The sequence below is a fragment of the Channa argus genome, chromosome 5 (assembly GCF_033026475.1).
Source record: "Channa argus isolate prfri chromosome 5, Channa argus male v1.0, whole genome shotgun sequence".
Lineage (NCBI taxonomy): Eukaryota > Metazoa > Chordata > Actinopteri > Anabantiformes > Channidae > Channa > Channa argus.
The window spans coordinates 14,437,954-14,455,846 of NC_090201.1; the positions used below are offsets into that span (position 1 = coordinate 14,437,954).

Genomic DNA, 17,893 nt, shown 5'->3' on the forward strand with positions numbered 1-17,893 from the left:
TTAAGAGAGTAATCAACAGAGTTCTAGCCACACATTCACCATGTGAAACTGAGGCTCATTAAATACTTTCTCTATTGCAGTTTCTCCATCAAGTGGTCACATAATGAACTACACACTTATTATAACTAATTCTAATTCTAGGCGAATTTTTTTTTTATTATTTTAAAGTGTATATAGTATTTATACATTTGACTTCTGTCTTTTCTATTTTTTCTTGTTTTATAACTACTCTAATACATCATCATAATGGTTTGTATGGAAGTAAAGGCAATTGTCTAATAAATATAATAAAAAATATTCTCATGTAGAGGAGTGGAGTAGCAGAGTGAAAGAGTACCTCAAATTTGTACTTATGTATGAGTTGCACACAAATGATCCATTGGGGGTCAAACTAAACGCTACAATTAAAAACCAATTCACTCAGAATATCCAGATCACAGAACAAGAATGGTTTTATTTGGACGCGGGGGTTTTCAACATCCAGTCAGTGGTATGGTACTTTACATCACAGGGTTTCAACCAACCAGACATTCGTCAAAAAACAGCATCACTAGACAAACAATTAAAGAGAAGCTAAACTGTGTGGCAGCAATGCACAGTCCCCACAATATGACAGTTGCTCAGTCTGTCCTTTGCTGTGATGCTCTTTTTCAATACTAACCTAATATCAACAAACTGCGTTATCCATGTCAACAAACACTCAGGAACTATGCATGTAATGTTACATATAGAGAAAATGAGACTGCACCAAGTGCCCGATAACATCTACATGAGGAGATTTCAGTCTTGCCATTGCCAACAATAATGCATTGATTTTTCTTTAAAAGGTAGTCGTAGAAATGAGAAGAGGTACGGCTCAAACACAGCACAGGCAGTTCACAGAGAACACAAAAAGCTGAAAGAAATATTCTGAGATGACTCTACTGAATCGTACCAGTAGATTGTGTGAACAGTAGTTTTTATAACTCCTAATATTCACCCAAACAGAGACTAGGAGTTTGTGGTGATGATTTGTCTGTAATTCAGGAGAGGAATGTCTTTACACGTGTATTCCCTATTTTGTTTTGATGTCGGAGTAGCAATAAAAAGAAAAGTTTAAAAAAAGCAACATCAGTTTTTAATAAATGTAACAACTAAAACATGTTATAGTTACAAAAGTAAATACACAAGTTCATGAAAAAAAATCATGTTGTGCACAGAAGGCACTCAAATTTTCTGCTCCACTTCCACATAAATTAAAAACAGTCTAGTTAGATATAATAATGATAATTTCACCCTTTGAAATGCGTGCTCTCTTTCTATTTCATTAAACATATGCTTTTTTTCACTATCTCAACAGCAAAAGTATAACAGGACAATCAATTACAACTGTATGATGAACCAGGTGATTGTATGACCAGCTTCAGATCACATTCATTATGGCCACTGATCATAACAGCAAACAGTACCGTCAGGAACCAGCAGAGGATGTGATTGCACTGTATGAGCATCATTGCTGCATTTTCTGGCTGTATGAGCTCTCTGTTCTTAAGCCTCACCCCATTTAGGATATTTATATCTGTTTAAGATAAACAAAAAGCACATGTTACATTAGCCAGAAGCAAATATTTTTAGTTTACAGCATGTATCTCAATGCTTATAGAGGATAAACTTGATTACTGCAGATTTAATGGTTTACATGCTAATATTTTCTTTAGCTCAACTCAGCTTTAAAAAAAAAAATCCTCTGTCACTTGTGTTTTTTCAAACCCTTTTCAAATATTAAGGCCTCTTTCTTAACCAAAACAAAAAAGCCCAATATTTAATTATTTGTGTGTTTTTACCAAGGCAAGGCACTGCACTTAGTCATTGCATCAATGCTGCATAACAGGAGTCAGATATTACAGCGCAGAACATGCAGAGCAGAGCAGGCTCTTCAGGATGGGGATAACGTGTCTGAACTACAGCTGTAAAATGACAAGAGGTACAGTAGGTATCATATAGGTAGAGAAGTAAAACAAGTATTAGCCTGTACAAGAAAAAAAGACTAGTCATCAGAGCATAACAGTGCTATATCTATCAACAAACATAAGAAAAAGGGGGAAAAGCAGGAAAGAGGGAAACTACTTTGATAACAGTTTGCCACTACTCCCAGGTTCCTTTAGACAAGCATTTCATTTTAAATTTGAAAGAACTGCCAGAGTGTACTTTTTAATTTTTCTTGTGCAACAGTAAAAATCATCCAACCACTGAGCTTCACTAGGAAACTGCTCAAATTTTGCAAGTTGTATGAGTTTGTCAAAAAGAAATTATAGAGAAAATATATATACAGACTTTGTGGTCAGTTCATCAACAATCTGTTTCCTCTACTACAATTACCAAATGCATTTTACGCCCATGGGACAAGGTTAAGGATTGGAACTTTATTTTACAAAGCCAAAGTAATTATTTGTAGTTTACTGAAGATGATAAAAAAATGTTTTAATAATATTTATATAATAATAAGTGCCATTCACATTAACCCTAAGCTTTTTTTATCAGCCTGTACAGGATTAACACTTAAAAATACTAATATATTAGGTACAAGTTTACCACAGGTTTCATATTTTAGTTGATGCATTAGTCTTCTGCATGTCACACACAGGTTGTGGGGCTGGAACAGCCATATTAGGACTGCTGCCTGCACAGGATGGTAGAGAATGGCTCGCCATGTAATGTCCTGATTAATAATGTTTAAGACTGCAGACATCATCTTCATGCCAGGATACTTTTATCTTTAACAGTAATCTGTGTGACTTTCAAACTAATATTTTATGCTTACAATGACCAATGAAGAAACTCATTACAATTCTCCTCTCAATAATGCAAGGCTTTAAAAATGTAATTATCGCCTCCAAACCCTGCATGCGGAATTACATACTCTCACTATAATGTCAAACATCCACTGGACTATAGTAAAAAACAAAAGCATGGCAACTTCAAGTAAGTTTGTAAGTCCAGCCATAAAGACTGTGACCGAAATAATAAATAGATGCCTGAATGTCTAAACCAGTCCAGATGTGGTGTTTCATGCACATCAACTGAAGTAACTGAAACATCATCTGCATGTGCTGGTTGGAAACTAAAACCAAATTTCACACACAAGTATTGCTTTACTTGCACTGAAATGTATCTCTGAAAAGAGAACATGGCAACAGACTTTTTTAAATTGAGGTAAAATTGAAATACGTGTTCTTATACATATTTACTATAATTAAATCAAGTTTCAAAGAGAGTTGAGCTTTATGCTATAAGACTTCTACAGCTTCTTCCACCATTTTATCACCTTGGTAATGTATTGTAAGCTCCAATGAGGAGCTTCCTGAATATATGAATTTAGTCAGGCAAAAAAACAGAGAAAAACATCCATATCTGCTGTTTGCACATGAGCACCCAATTCTATCAGCGTTCCCCTTGCTTAGAAGCGGATTCCACCTTTGCTACATGGTACCAGACTTATCCCCAGAATCACTTGACGCATTCAGACTAGAACCAGCAGCTGCACTGTTACTCGGAAACATCTTTTCAGTAGGAGTTACAGCAGGACTGCCAACGCCTGATGAGCTCGAGCTGCTCGAGCGGTGCTGCGTTGGAGGAGGGCGCACTGGTCTCATGGGTGGGGGACGTAGCTGAGCCCCTACCAGTCTGGCAGACAGCGTGGGTTTGAAGGTGGTCATCATCTCAGAGGTGGAGCTGCTGTTGCGGCGCATGGCTGCATCTGGGTCACGGATCATAATGGTATGCAAAGGGCTGCCGGGTTCTGAGCTAGCTGGGTTCTTCATAGGCTCCAGCGTGTCTAAGACCACATCAGGAGCTTGCTTAACAGTGTTTTGTCGCTCCAGCTCACGTAGCTCATGGAGCGCTGTAGTCATTGTCTTGTCAATGTCCTTAAAGAAGATAGGTGAGAGTGAGGAGAACAGAACAATACTGTAACTATATTCATTCCAATGTGTTGACAAGTTATAAACTCAGAGAAATATTTAGAGAGCTGACTCTGACTCTTTGAATTTAAGTTGTGTAATCCATCACACTGAACCTCAGGACTGCAGTATCTTTTATCACAGTTATATTGTTTTGCTTAGATTCTATATCCACACAATATTTAGACGTTATGAACAGTGAAACAACAAGGTTATTTTAAATCTTTAGCTCATCACTGTACATCCAAAACCTTAAACCACTATTAAATGAGTTGTGAAATGACTTGTTGTTTGTATTATATGTGCAATGAACGGGTTAAAATATTTCGAAGATTTAACTTCCTAACCTAAAAGCTGCAGCCATTAGCTGATGTGGAAAATATGTAGCAGAACCTTAAGTCCTCTTTATGTTGTTATTCATTTCAAGGCCTTTGCGTCCTTGAGATGTGTCTATCTTTAAGCTGAAGTATGGCCCTGACATTTACTCCAGGTCCCAGCTGTTACTTTAATACTGACATCAGGGGGTCTAACTCTGTTCTATCAAATACACACATACTGCTTATATGGTGCAGTGTAATTGTCTGAAACTTTATAGGTGCAGCAGTGGCTCAGGAGGAAGAGTGCTTGTCTATCAACTGCAGGTTCTGCAATTAGCAGCCTGACTGCCCCTGGCCTTTTACTTAGATGTCCCTGGCAGTACATGGCAGTCATGGTCCACTGTGGTGACCCGACTGGAGTAAGAAAAGAAAAAACAAACTAAACTTTTCTGACACTTTCTAACTTGTCTTTAATAAGGAAAACACACCAAACAGAAGAAAAAGACAAATTAATTGATATACTTTTTGCACCATTGTTTTATTATCTGAATTCCCTCCATACACATTTCACACTTGAAACATGCCTGATATAATAGTAAAGCTTATAATTATTAATTATCAAAATTAATTAATAAATAATTATTAGCTGGGTGACTGACAGACTTGTAGGTCACAAGGTTAAAAGTATAGCAGTGAAGTGGAAAACAGTAAAGTGTGGGTTTTGAAAGACTCACATGTAATTTAATCTATTAAAATAGCCACGTGTTGACAGGAAAGCCTTACCTCAGCTAGAGCCTCCGTTTCCAGTGATTTGTGGTCCCCAAGGCTGCTGTGACGAGTTGCCCCAGTCACTGGCCTCAGCGGGTGGCCCTCAGGATAGGCCTTTCTATCTTGGTAGATGCTTCCTGCACTGCCAAAGGTACCAAGGCGCCTTTTTTCTGGGCTCTCCATACGAGTCTTGGCCAATGACATTTTGTGGGGGCTGCTGGGACAGGCTGCAGCTTGTGGTAAAGTTTCAGTCCCTCTAGTTGGGCTGTGGGTATCCGGACCACTACGGCGACAGGGGATCGCAGCGCCATCAGACCGTAATCTCACTCTACAGGAAGGGATCAGGTTAGCCCAACAGAGATGCTGCTAAATTTTGGAACAAGAAAGGTGTTTATTCTTTTTTGCATCTACCTCCCGATTTCTCCTCCAAAGTTGTAATCTGGTGACTGTTCACATGGAGAGAGGACTTCATTTTTGGATGAACTTTTATCATCCACCATTGGTCCACTGCTCGCTTCACTATCTGCTTTCTGGCTTAGATTGTCTGAGAAAGCATCGTCCCTAAAACAAGCATAAGATATGATAAAGTTCTTGAATGCATAATGTAATTTAACTTTGATGCAATATTGAGTGTAACTAAGTAAAATGTATACTGTATGTATTTTTAAGCATATTTAGTGCAAAAGTTAACATTATTTGATTATTATCTGATGATCATTGTAAAATAACAAAACTAAGTGACTTAACTCTCAAAGGCGAGATACAAATCATATAAATAACATCTTCTTAAAAACATTCTGCTGTTACTCACAGGTCTTGTACTACAATGTACTGATGTGGTATGAGACCATCCACACCATTGTGGCGGCCCTCCCACCAATCTTCAGATGCTCTGTGATACAAAAGAAGAGAGGCTCCTTTCTTGAAGGACAACTCTCTAGGACTGCGTCCCACATAGTCAAACTTGGCAATGGCCTCAATTTGTTCAACCTCTAAAAATACAAACAGACAAAAAACATAAAGAAGAAAATTAATCAGTAAACCATAACATAACATAACACGTTGAAGGTACGGACAAGACAGGCAAGGCCATTTGTTTCCAGAACTCGGTCAATTACATAATTTACCTTTTCTGCATTTTTAAGTGTGATTCTTGTGATTAACCACAAAATCCTATGTCTAAAAACTTTAACTCAGTATGACTCTCTGAGCTGTAAATCCCTCTGAATTTCAAAGCTAAAATAAAAAATTACTTTGCATGTATGCATGTTATACACCACTCACAAATTAAACACTTTGAGCTTTTTCATTTCATCGTGCCATGCAAACTATTAATTAGCTTTCATTTCATGGCAGACAAATGTTGTGTGGAAAAGCCTTAAAGTTAGCTAAGTCTGCTTAATAATGCTTTATCACAATTAAAGATTTTACATGCTAAAAATTAATATGTAGTGTATTTGAACAACTCAACCACCAGGGGTCAGTCACACTTAAGGCTGTGATTACAATCAGCTCCAAGCTTTCAAAGAGAAATCCTATTTTTCCCAGTGTTATTTTGAAAACTCCTTACGTGGGTGCAGGGATGTTTAAGGGGAAAGTCATAGTTTGGTTAAAATTGCAAAGCAATGAAATGTTACCATTAACACAGCATGGCTGAATTATTTCTATGACTGAAATGACTGCATGCATTACAATAATACTAGAGTTCATAATGTCACATAAGACTCTCAGTATTGAGGCCAGGAAGAGCAGAACCTACAGCAGGAAATCAGCTTTTGTTCTTTTTTCCATGAGCAAGAAATGATGGAGAGGATCAGCACTCATTACAAACACAGCCAACAGCACAGATGAAGTTGTGAGATAAGGTTACCCCCATTCTGACACAACGCACTCCATACTTTACAGGCCTGTCTTCACTCTACACTGATGGCACAGGAGATACTATTCTGTGTATTACCTGTAATTTGGCTTTTGGGCCTGACCGAGTTATGTATCTAAATCTCAGGGAAAAAAAGGGAAATACTGCACAAAGGAGAAAGTCCCAAGAGAATTGCTGACTAACGCTGAACAAAGAGCAAACGGGGGAGGGGGGGGGGGGGGGGCAGAAGAGTGTCCCTCTCTCTCTCTCTCTCTCTCTCTCTCTCTCTCTGTCTCTCACACAGAGAGACGGATCAAAGGGGAAGTGATGCATGCCAACACTGTTTACTCAACTTGCTTTCAGCTTCAAACATCACATAAGGCTTTGCAATCATGAGCTTTTGCAGCACAGACCTTGCTCATCTCTCAATCAAAAGCCCTTAAAAAAAGTTCAATCTATATCTAATGCCTTCTCATCCACAAAGAGTTCTGAAATCAAATCAAATATGTGTGTAATACACTTATTGACAAGCTTTGATCTTTAAACATCAAACTTCTTAAAAAATGAATAGCTATACCTATCTTAAATATAAGACCAACACAGCCATTCTCAGGGCAACGCTGCTAGCATAGCTAAAACTTACCTGAGGAATAATAATGACCCTTCATAAAAAAAAGAAATAGATGACAAAGTCATGTACAGACCTTCATCACTAGTGTGTGGTTCAGTGCCATTGTCAGCCTCATCAATAGTTCCTGGTTCACTGTGGGGGCTGTCACTGCAGATGTAGATTGATAAACAAATCAGTGTAATGTCACATTTGATCATGACCATTTTTTATTTATTTGTAAACAATAAAAATATTTAAGCAGGTGATTAGCTGATAAAATGTCACAGTTCCTTTTAAAGCCAAATCCAAGCTGGAGGAACTGTACATACAGTTCTAACTAATTTGTTTGCTCAAGTTTACCACCTGGTCTAGCTGATACTCACCAGTACTCCTCCCCTCCAGTCATGCACTTTTCATACATTGGTCCATCCAGCTCACGTTGACTGGGAAAGATGACTTCACTGTGGATGATGATGGTCTTTATGACTTCATTAACATGTGCTTGGCATGCCACAGGATCCTGCCCATCTGGGATGGGCATCAAGGTTGGGCCAAAGCAGATAGCCAAATTGTATGGATCCATCATGTTTTCATCACTGTACTGGGAGAGACTGAGGGACAGAACAGCCTTGAGCATTTGTCCATTTTATTGTGTGTAATAAAATACCCATAAATCAGTTTAGTTGTGATGCAGCTACATTGCATGCTTCCTTGTGCAGCTCAGTCTGACAGAAAGCCTTCTGATCAGCCAATCCCTTCCACAAATCAACTTAGCTAGCACTTGTCACATCTAACTCTTTGTAACTTAAGCATTCTGCTATAGGATGTCATAACCAGTATTCACAGTATAAGTCACAGCTGGAACAGCTCTAAAAGTGAAGTGGGGTATACGGTCGGAGGTATAAAATCTTTATTAAACTCTTTAATCCGCTGGGAAACCCAGGAAAAGGTGCATTAATCACAACCATTATTAGCAGACAGGTAATTTATAGGTTTGTATCAGAGACTGCAAGAAATTTTATGAGAATCAGTAGGAACTCACTGATTGAGAAAAGCAAACAGGTATCTCATGACGATTATAATGGTCCGAGGAAGAGTAACAGTAATCTGCTGAATGTGGTGTGCTCTCTCAGCTCCAGAGTCAAGTTCTGAAATACAGAGGACAAACATACAGATGTACCACCGCTGGTTTTATCTATGATAAATGGCAAATGTGGCTTTTTCATACTACGATATACAAGCACAACAACAACAGTGTCCACTTAAAAAAGCCTAAACAATACTGTTGTACAAAATACTGATCAAAGTATGGCTATACCGCTGAAGCAAAAAGCGGAGGAGTTTGTGAAAAGTGTTATTGGAAACTCATCCCCCCTTTCACCAGACCTTTAAGGCAAACTGAGTGATCAAACTATTAGAAACGGCAGGAAAGCAATCCTGTGGTGAACTCGTACATGTGGATCACACTCTCCTCCTCCTACTGGCTTTCTGTTAAATATCAGGCAGAGAGCCCCGGTGTTAAGATTGCTTCCATGTGCTGTACTTCATGCCTTTTTCTTCTCCAGTAAAGCTGAGTTCCTAAACAAACTGCTAGGTATGTTTCCTCTTTTCTATTTGACCAGTCCACTCATGACTGTGATTGTTTTGAATGTTTTCTGCTGTGTGTGACTCACTGATGGTGGAGATGAAGTCCAGGAACCGCTCCTTTGGAAAGAGAGGGTTCTCCAGTCCTCTGAAGTACAGCTTCAGCACCCCAGCCACAGAGTTAATATCGTGGTCATTTTGGTCATCGATTAAGGGATCTTCACCTAAAAAGAGGCGTTTTCAGTGCTTGCATTTGAAGAGTCGTAGAATGCGTCCAACTGGTTTAGTCTGTTCAAGTATGTTACATGAGATCAGGGACCACGTCATCTGTCTGTGATACTCACCCCTCTCAAATGAGTTTTTAATATCATTGACCTCCACCTGTGAACCTGGCACGCGGAATATGCCTTGCTGCTGCAACCCTGAAAGAAATACAACCCAGTGTTTACAGATTCAGAGCTATAGTTGCTTCACTAGCAACTATTATCTCCTAGCCACAGTGCCGGCTTCATGAGAGCAGATGGGAAACACAGAGCAGGATATGTAATCTAGTCATAAAGAGAAATGCGTATTTTTCCAGGAGAGGGCCCCTCAGTGAGTCAGTAGCATATGGTTTCAGTTAGAGTGTGCCTAATCAGTTTTCTGGAGTTTCATTAGGTCCAGATCCAGGGGAAAGGCTTGTGGGCAACAGCAATGAGCTGAAGACAGATGTGAAGGTAGACAGGGAGGAGTTATAAAAAGTGTGGGAGGGTGGCTCAACTGACTCAACAAAGACTAATGGGACTTTCAAAACTCTTTGTGTGTGATCTATTAGTATAAGCTTGTTAAATCACCAGCAGGTGGCTGAGAGACTGAGGTAGAAAGCAGAGCAGGTCAGTGTGTACCTACAGCCATTTGTGGAAATAGATTGATTCATCAAATACCTGCTGTCACTTGAGCCCAAAGGAATTTTTTAAGGACTTCCTAAGTTGTGTCCTTTCTCTGGGCTTTCACTAAAAAGTAATAGTCCCAGTAACATGATGTGATGATGTGAAACTTACCATATAGATTGATGTATCTAATACAGCTTTCAACAACAAGTGGAATTGGTTGACCTGAATCCTGAAAAAGAAACCATCAGAAAAAAATATAAAAGATGAGACAAACAACAACAGAAAATAATTGTAAAAATAGCGTATTGTCTATTTTATTTTGTATTAACTAAATACAGACAATATAGAAGCAGAGCACTTTTTTAAACTACATAAACAAACAAAATCCAATTACTGGTCCTGATGGCCCATACATATTTTATTAATCAGATCTCAAAAGAACCATTAACAATAAAAGACAAGAAAGTGCTATTAATGCCACAGAAAACTGAGAGGAAACCAGCAGCATGCAACTGAAGCTGAGGCAGTAGCAAACAACTAATAGCTGAACAGTTTTGCTTTGCCTTGTGCCCTGACCTATATTCTCTAACAACAACAAGGTACCTGAATGCGAGTACGGGCATTCCTTCTTCCTCTGGGACAAAAAGCAGCAAAGCACAGAGAAGCAAAGGAAGACAGGGCAGAGAAGCACAATGTTAGAGAAGCTCATATGACAAACAACCTCTCTGGAGGTTAAAGGAGGCAAGGAACAGGGACGGGCACTAGGAACGTTACAGAGGTGCAGTAAAGAATCGCGTGAGGGACGATGTAAATCCACTGCTGAGTCCTGCCTCTCAAACATCCAAACAGTGACTGGATTTAGAAATATAGCCAGAGATGGTAAATTGTTCTGGGGGGAAGGAGGAGACAGCTGACTGCCACTCTGTCTGTCAACACTGGCAGAGCCACAGAAGAGAGGAAGGAAGGATTAGAGGTTAAACAGAGGTGTTATATTATGATCAAGGGCAGCTGGAGCAGGGAGGAACAGAATGTCACAGTGAGGAAGAGAATGAGAGCAAAGGCCTTAACAGCCTTCCCCTACTTGTCTACAGGGCCGCTTAGTCATACACCACCACCACAGGGTACCTTGATGAAGGTCTCCATATTGCCATTAAACAGCTTATGGTTATACATGGAGCGTGGCCTAGGCTTCCGCATTTTCTGTGGTTTAGGCGGAAGGGTGGGGGGCCTGGGAAATGATGGAAAAAGGGAACAAAAACATTGAAACTAAAAAAGCAAATACAGTAGGATTAAAGAGTAGGAATAAAAAACATGTCACTGAAACAGATAAATGAAAGAATATTCACTTTAGAAAAATACAAGAATCCTAATTTAAAAGTTGAAATACTTAAGGGGAAACATTTTTTTTGTATATAAATAACTTTTATCCTCTTTAGTTGTTGGGGTGGACAAGAGTCTAGGTCTGGGTTTTCAATAAAACACTTGTCCTTACAGAGATACAGATAAATGAACATTGACACATCTAACAAAATCAATGCCACAAAAAAAAATTATACATTTATACTTCCACAACCACATAAAAATATGCAAGCACTTAATTTGACAAGTTCGGTGAGATGAGGCTAAAGGTTATGTAAATATTTATACCAACATACTGCCATTTTCTTAACAGAATTTTCAGCCACTGCAAAGCCATGCAGTGATTTGCACGCAATGTTTATTGCAGTTTGGGTGTTCCAACAACTGGGGAAGTGCTTTGTTTGTTTGTTTGTTTTTTTGACAGTGGAATTAAATTGTAATGATGGGAAATTAATGGAATAGGCAGATGCTTCCTGGCTAATAGGCAGCAATCAGACATAGCTCACTTATCAAAAGAGATCTTACCTCGTAGTTCCACATTCAGCCCTTTCCCCTGTGGAAAAACAAGACACAAGAGGGACATGTTGTATACTAGTGTCTTTATGGTAGATGTTCCAAATACCCCAGTCAGTGCTCAGCCACAGTGAGGGGCTTGATGAGAGACAACACGGCTATTGAGGGAGAGATTAATTGAGCACCGCCATTCATTGGTTAAAGCTATTGAGCAGTCATCAGTGAAGGCTGAAGTGACCCAGAGGACCCTTTGGGGTTACTGGCCTCCTCTCAGAGCAAAGAAAAGCGGCTTGCGGCTGCAGTGTGTGCATATTACTGATTAGGGAGGGAGGGGTCTATCAGTGTTGAGACTTTGTGCCAGCTCACTGAGCCCATTGTTATGGGTTTCAAACAATGAACGCACATACAACAATACACCATCAAGCCTAAAAATACATAGTAGTTCAATTAAGACAACATTTATTTCAAAGATCACCTGGTCCTTATAAAGTCAGAACAAGACTGTATTTCAAGCAAAATGATTTAAAGTAGAAAAAAGCAGCAGCTCGAAAGTCTTTCAACATTATTTCTTCACTCCACTCAACAATGGACAGAAAGAGCAAAGGCTAACCCATTACTCAAAACAATATTCTTTCAGATGCTGAGCGGTCTGTGGAGCACTCATGTGAAGAAACAACCGCCTGTGTCCCAGACATGATTGTTCTGAGTGACAGCCCTGTCTACCTCTGACCGGGTTTCTCAAGCATACGCATAAATAGTCAGTTTGTTTTACCCTAATTTCATATCTAAAAGTGCCAGAGTTCTTCAGTGACAGAGGAGATAACCATTATATAAACACAGAAAGTGACAGCAACAAATCAAATCCATTACACAAGGGAGTTAGTGAGTCATCTGGGAAACATGGGCTGGCAGATATTCTAGCAACATCTTGACATTATGTTTTTATTAATACATCCAGCAAGATGTAAACGCCATGTGGCACTCACCAGTCTCATCTTATTCCCTCTGTCATCCTCACACAACTACACACATACACAAACACGCTATTTTGGGTGTGAAGCAACGAGCTAATGAATCCTACTCAGCCTGATTGATCAGCTGAATAATTAAACATGGGTGGTACCTGGAGACACCATATGTTGTGTTCATACACTCCTCTCAGCTGCTCTAGCGTGGACATACAAACAGATCTGTCAGGAGTCTCGTGTGTACTATAATGTGAGTGTTGCAGCATGCAGTTAGCACAGATCAAAACACTCTGAGACCCTGGAAGCCTAAGAAAGCCAAAATAAATGATTAATTAAGACTTGAAGAAAACAATTAATGAATTCAATGAGTAAAATTTGGAAGTGTGTTTGTGTGTGTGTTTGTGTGTGTGTGTGTGTGTTTGAAGGCCTCAGCTGTTTATGCCTGATGCCATTTTCTTTTAGGTGCTGATGCAAGCGCAGCTGCAGAAATGGGCCTGGGCCTGGTCCCGCTGATTGATTGGGCGTAAACTGTTCACGGCTGAGGTGACAAGGGGACCTCTTGGGAAGGGAGGGGCTGGGGGATGGAAATGGGAAAACCTGCTTGCACCAAACTGAGGCTAACTGAATAGTGCTCAAACCAGGGGAGACAGGTAGAAATGAAGATATTCAAAATCTAGATCTTATAACTCATTCCATACTAGTACCACTGTTAATGCTAAAGGTAGTGATTCTATAGAGCTGTGGCCTGCTTCTGTTGCTCATAATTAAAGAACAAAGCCGCTGGTCAGGCACCATCTGAAATAGACTTCTTACCTTCACCCAGTGTCTGCTTCAATAAGTCATGCTTGGCCTGCAGCTTAATAATGAGGTTACTGCCATTCAGGTACTCCTTGAATTTCTAAACAGGCAGAGAGATGAAGGCAGCAATGAATGAAGAGTAGCACTAATACAGTTTAACATGAGCCCAATCAAACAATTCTGTGTTGGTCAAATCAGCATAAATCCAATCTGTTATAGCTGTAATTTCATTTTCATTTTCAGAGCATGTGGAAATGATGACTAATAGCCTAATTTTGATAAACAGTTCAAAGCTGAAGTTCAACAACAGGTAAGTCAGCAGCCATTAACATGGCTTGGACAGTTTAAAAATATTAAAATCACCAAGAACTCACTGAAAAGTAGAACATTTCAGTCTCCTGTTGGTTTGCCCTCCTCTTGGCTACATTTAGCTTGCTCATATAGGACTCAGAGGCCACAGACTTAATGGATTCGGTTGAACGGCTATGTTGGAAAGCATCAGACACGTCAAAGTCCTCCACCGTCAGCATGTCCTGCAGGGTTTGCATGGTAGCATCCAAGGTCTTTCTCACCTGCACAGTTGAAAAGAGGATGACAAATTGAAGCATCATACTTTCCAACTCAATCTTAATCACTGTTACTTTTTGAGGAGTAAATTATTTTTTTTCCTCAAGCCTTAATGGACGTTAAGTGATGACATTTTCAAGGGCAAGAGTGAGTAATCTATTGCGCCAGCATACGGTATTTATACAAAATACAAAATCATCCTTGAACAATAGATGACCTTGAAATGTACTGCCTAGACAGCGTGCAGCATCAGAATAAAAGTCCAGAACAATCTGCAGGTGAGACACACATCAGGGTAAGAGTTGACATTGAAGAGTTCCATGGAAACACATAAACTTCCCACAAAAAATACTAAAGAAGACTCTCTGTTTAGGGCTGAGATTGATAAAGCTCATTTCCAGGAATGGCATCTCTCATCCATTATAGATCCTCCAGAGCACGAGTCAGGGAACAGGCAGAGGCATTGGGACAGGGAAGTCTAACAGGCCTTGTTATTTTTGCCCTCATATGCATCTCATATTGTGTTGGCAGCTCTGAATGAGAAAGCCCTCGCTTTATCATAAAATAGTTAATTTGACATATAACTTCAAAGACAACCTTAGTGCTTTGACAATCTAAGTATATTGTCAGCTCCTGCAGAGCAGGGGTCATTGGAGAGTAATTGCAAAGAGAACAGATGGGGATGTGGCCCTCCTACTTGGCTCTGGGGAAAATGAGAAAGGGCTTTCTGTTTTAAATGTGGGGGGTGGACCTGAAGGTGAGGGCTTGTGGTGGTAAAAAGAGACATCATAAATCCTCACCTCCTCATTCTCAATCTTGAGCGTGGCTAAGCGTGACTGCAGTTGGTGGTAACGCATCAGGAGTTCAGTCTGGACAGGCTGCTGGGCGCTCACCTGACATACCTGACGATGCAGAGGACTCATGCGTTAAAAGAGACCACATTTATCCATTTGGATTAAAAGACTCATTATAAATCTAAATGTATAATTTATTCAAACTGAAATCTTTAATGGGAGCTATGGCATTTAAAGCATCTCACCTCATCTCCCATGTGTGGTAGGTACTCAAAGCGCATTGGGGGACAGAACACCTGGTTATACATATCCATGATCTTGTGCTTGTCGCTGCGAGAGTCCAGGTTGTCCACAGCATTCTCTATGATATCCAGTCCCTCGTGACGTGATGTCTCCAAGTTGTACTCAGCAGATAAATAGGTCCTGAAGGTGCGTGCCAAGCTGGCATGGTAGCCCAGGTCACAGCACTACGGAGATAAAATATAAAGATAAATAAAAACCAGAAATACACTTTGAAAATGAGAAGAAAGAAAGATGCTGTAGAGGCTGTTGAATAACTACTGTAAAATAAATGTAACATGAGGTTTCACTGCGTGCTCTGAACATTTCAAGTTGGTTTCACCCCTGCTCGATGTGGTTAGGTGTGGACAGATGTGTGTGTATTTTATGGAAACCATACCCAATAGTGATGTCATGATGTAGAAACCACACTGTTACATCACTGTTGGGTATTGTTGCCCAACCATAGTCCACGTCTACAGCACTGCAGCAAGCCCAGAGGTTTTCAGCTGGTGTTGCTTTAATTTGACATATCGATGTGTCAGGTAATGTAAATATACAAAATGTTAAATATTTTTAAAGTGCAAATCTGAGATGTAACGTCTGTTAGTTTAAGCACCTTTGTTCATGTTCAGATGCAGTTCTTGAACTAAATCCCAAATTACATCCTGCTACAGGTTATCTTTCAAAAATAGAAGTTGAGTTCAAACAGTAGGACACCAGGGATAATTACAGAGCCTTATCATGCTGAGCTGTATGAAGTAACCTAATTAAGCAGAGAATGGTGGTGAGGGGGTTTAGAGGGGAGCTAGAGGCAACTGACAGCTCTGTAAATGACTAAGTAAATGCTCTTTAGCACTCTTTACCATTAAGGAAGTAGTTTTTCTACTTTGGTGCACAAGCCTCATTGCAGCACTCAGTCAAAGTGGCTCAGAAGACTAAAGGGAGCAAATTAGCTTCTTTTTAAACAAGCAAACACAGTGAGAACTTATTCATATGTGACTCCCATTGCAGCCTGCAGCAGCAGAAAAGGAGGGAGTGCAGATCATACACGGGCTTACAGAACATCAAAATTCTGCTAACTACTTTGATTTTAATATTCCTATGTATTAATGGATGCAGGTGTATAGTTCCTACATTCTATACTAGCATATAGTGTAATATTATACTGTATACTAGTATGTTAATATATTTTATACATATTAATGTTATTTATTATTTCAGTTGTGAGATGTAAGCATGCATAGCAAATACAGGACATTTTCAATAACATTTTGTATATTGTCCACAAGGGTTTCTTCATCTTCATCTGTTTGTCTGCAGGATGACTGGTAGCAGGTCACTGGGGCTGAGAGCCCACTGCCAACCACATTAACCGCACTGATGCCTGCATAAACAGAGCCTGTGCTCACCAGCTGATTTTGACCAAATTCCAACCATTAGTGGTTTGCTAAACAAATCACCCTTTTAAACACTGGAGCTCAGACTTTTTAACAGTGCTAGAAAGTAAATGAAATATTATAAATTGAGCTTAAGGTTTCACCTCAAATAAAACACTTAATTAGAGTCAGTGTTAGAAAGACTGCTTCGTGCAGTCTGACCCATGAAAAAAAGACCGTTTAAAAACCATACCCAATAAAAGAAATGTGGGTGTTTGTTTTCAATGGTGACAGTTAGAGGTGGACAATCACAAGGACATCAAAGCCTCCAGAAGCAGCACAACAAAAAGAAATGAATAAGGATGAGACTGAGGAGAGTGAAGCAGAAATATTTCTGTCAGCACTGATTGAGTCCCTTAAAATCTCCAGTGAAAAATGTTCTTCTGTAGCTATGTGGGGCTACAGAGCACCACTAAACTAATGTTCATGTCAAAACCAGTCAATCACAAGTATATCAGTGTTAAAGTTTGTTATGCAGAAATTAATATAAAAACATGATGGCACCATACAGTTATTAGGGCCAACAGAGCAGCTTGAAAACAAACAACCAACAGTCTGAGAGTGAATGAGACATAGGAACAGATGGTGAGAAAAGCAACAACACTGCAGAGTTAAATCAACATCACAAATCCCAGCTGAGAGATGTAAACAAAACACACGCCTTGCACATACTTACATCAATCATATCAGAGACATCATGGATGTAATATTTTGCCACAACTGCATTTGTTGCTGCCAGGTTCAACAAATAGTCATTCCGGGCTTTTGTGCATTTTAGCTTATTCTCTGAGTACTTGGCTTGCCTCTGGGGAGAAGAGGAGAGAGAGAGATGAGAGAAAAAGGAAATAAATACACACATCAATGTGGCAAAATCAGGTTGCAGGTTGAGTGTGTGATTAGGCAGCTGCAGCTTTGAGATCATCTGACAGCTAGAGATAACAGGGAAAGTTTGGACAAACAGGCTGCGTCTAGATGGTATGTGTGGCAGGCTGGCTCCATTTTGTCATGATTTGGTCTCTCAACACTTGTAAATATCAATGTGCAGATGCTGACAAATAGAAACATAAACGTTTTCTAGATCACAAGATCATCATCACTGATGTCTATAAAGTAAAACACGAGCCATCAGTTAGATTAGGTTAATAAATGAAAATGGGAACAGCTAGTCTAGGTCTACCTAATACCTACCAGAGCGGCACAAACTCACTAAATTGCATGTTATTCAGTAT

The 17,893-nt window shown here is 39.6% G+C and overlaps 1 protein-coding gene across 9 annotated transcripts in view; it reads right to left on the reverse strand.

Annotated features, from left to right (window-relative positions):
• Window positions 1–426: 426 nt before the first annotated feature.
• The window catches only part of srgap3 (SLIT-ROBO Rho GTPase activating protein 3), a 48,751-nt gene continuing 31,284 nt past the window's right edge, over window positions 427–17,893 (reverse strand). The window contains exons 6-24 of one of the 9 annotated variants that reach the window (XR_010914423.1): window positions 17,341–17,469; window positions 15,192–15,413; window positions 14,953–15,054; window positions 13,960–14,157; window positions 13,601–13,685; window positions 11,832–11,859; window positions 11,073–11,175; window positions 10,116–10,176; window positions 9,420–9,497; window positions 9,165–9,299; window positions 8,534–8,639; window positions 7,875–8,102; window positions 7,586–7,659; window positions 5,835–6,015; window positions 5,435–5,584; window positions 5,039–5,351; window positions 3,660–3,905; window positions 1,824–1,946; window positions 427–1,558 (exon numbers count right to left, since the gene is read on the reverse strand). Coding sequence is in view for 6 of the 9 variants with exons in the window: in XM_067504327.1 (XP_067360428.1) it covers window positions 3,459–3,905; window positions 5,039–5,351; window positions 5,435–5,584; window positions 5,835–6,015; window positions 7,586–7,659; window positions 7,875–8,102; window positions 8,534–8,639; window positions 9,165–9,299; window positions 9,420–9,497; window positions 10,116–10,176; window positions 11,073–11,175; window positions 11,832–11,859; window positions 13,601–13,685; window positions 13,960–14,157; window positions 14,953–15,054; window positions 15,192–15,413; window positions 17,341–17,469 (2,640 nt within the window). In the remaining 3 variants the exon portion in view is untranslated. Of the gene's footprint in view, window positions 3,906–5,038; window positions 5,352–5,434; window positions 5,585–5,834; window positions 6,016–7,585; window positions 7,660–7,874; window positions 8,103–8,533; window positions 8,640–9,164; window positions 9,300–9,419; window positions 9,498–10,115; window positions 10,177–10,550; window positions 10,582–11,072; window positions 11,176–11,831; window positions 11,860–13,600; window positions 13,686–13,959; window positions 14,158–14,952; window positions 15,055–15,191; window positions 15,414–17,340; window positions 17,470–17,893 lie in introns of those variants that run through there. The other 8 variants (XR_010914422.1, XM_067504329.1, XM_067504328.1 and 5 more) reach the window with 8 other exon arrangements.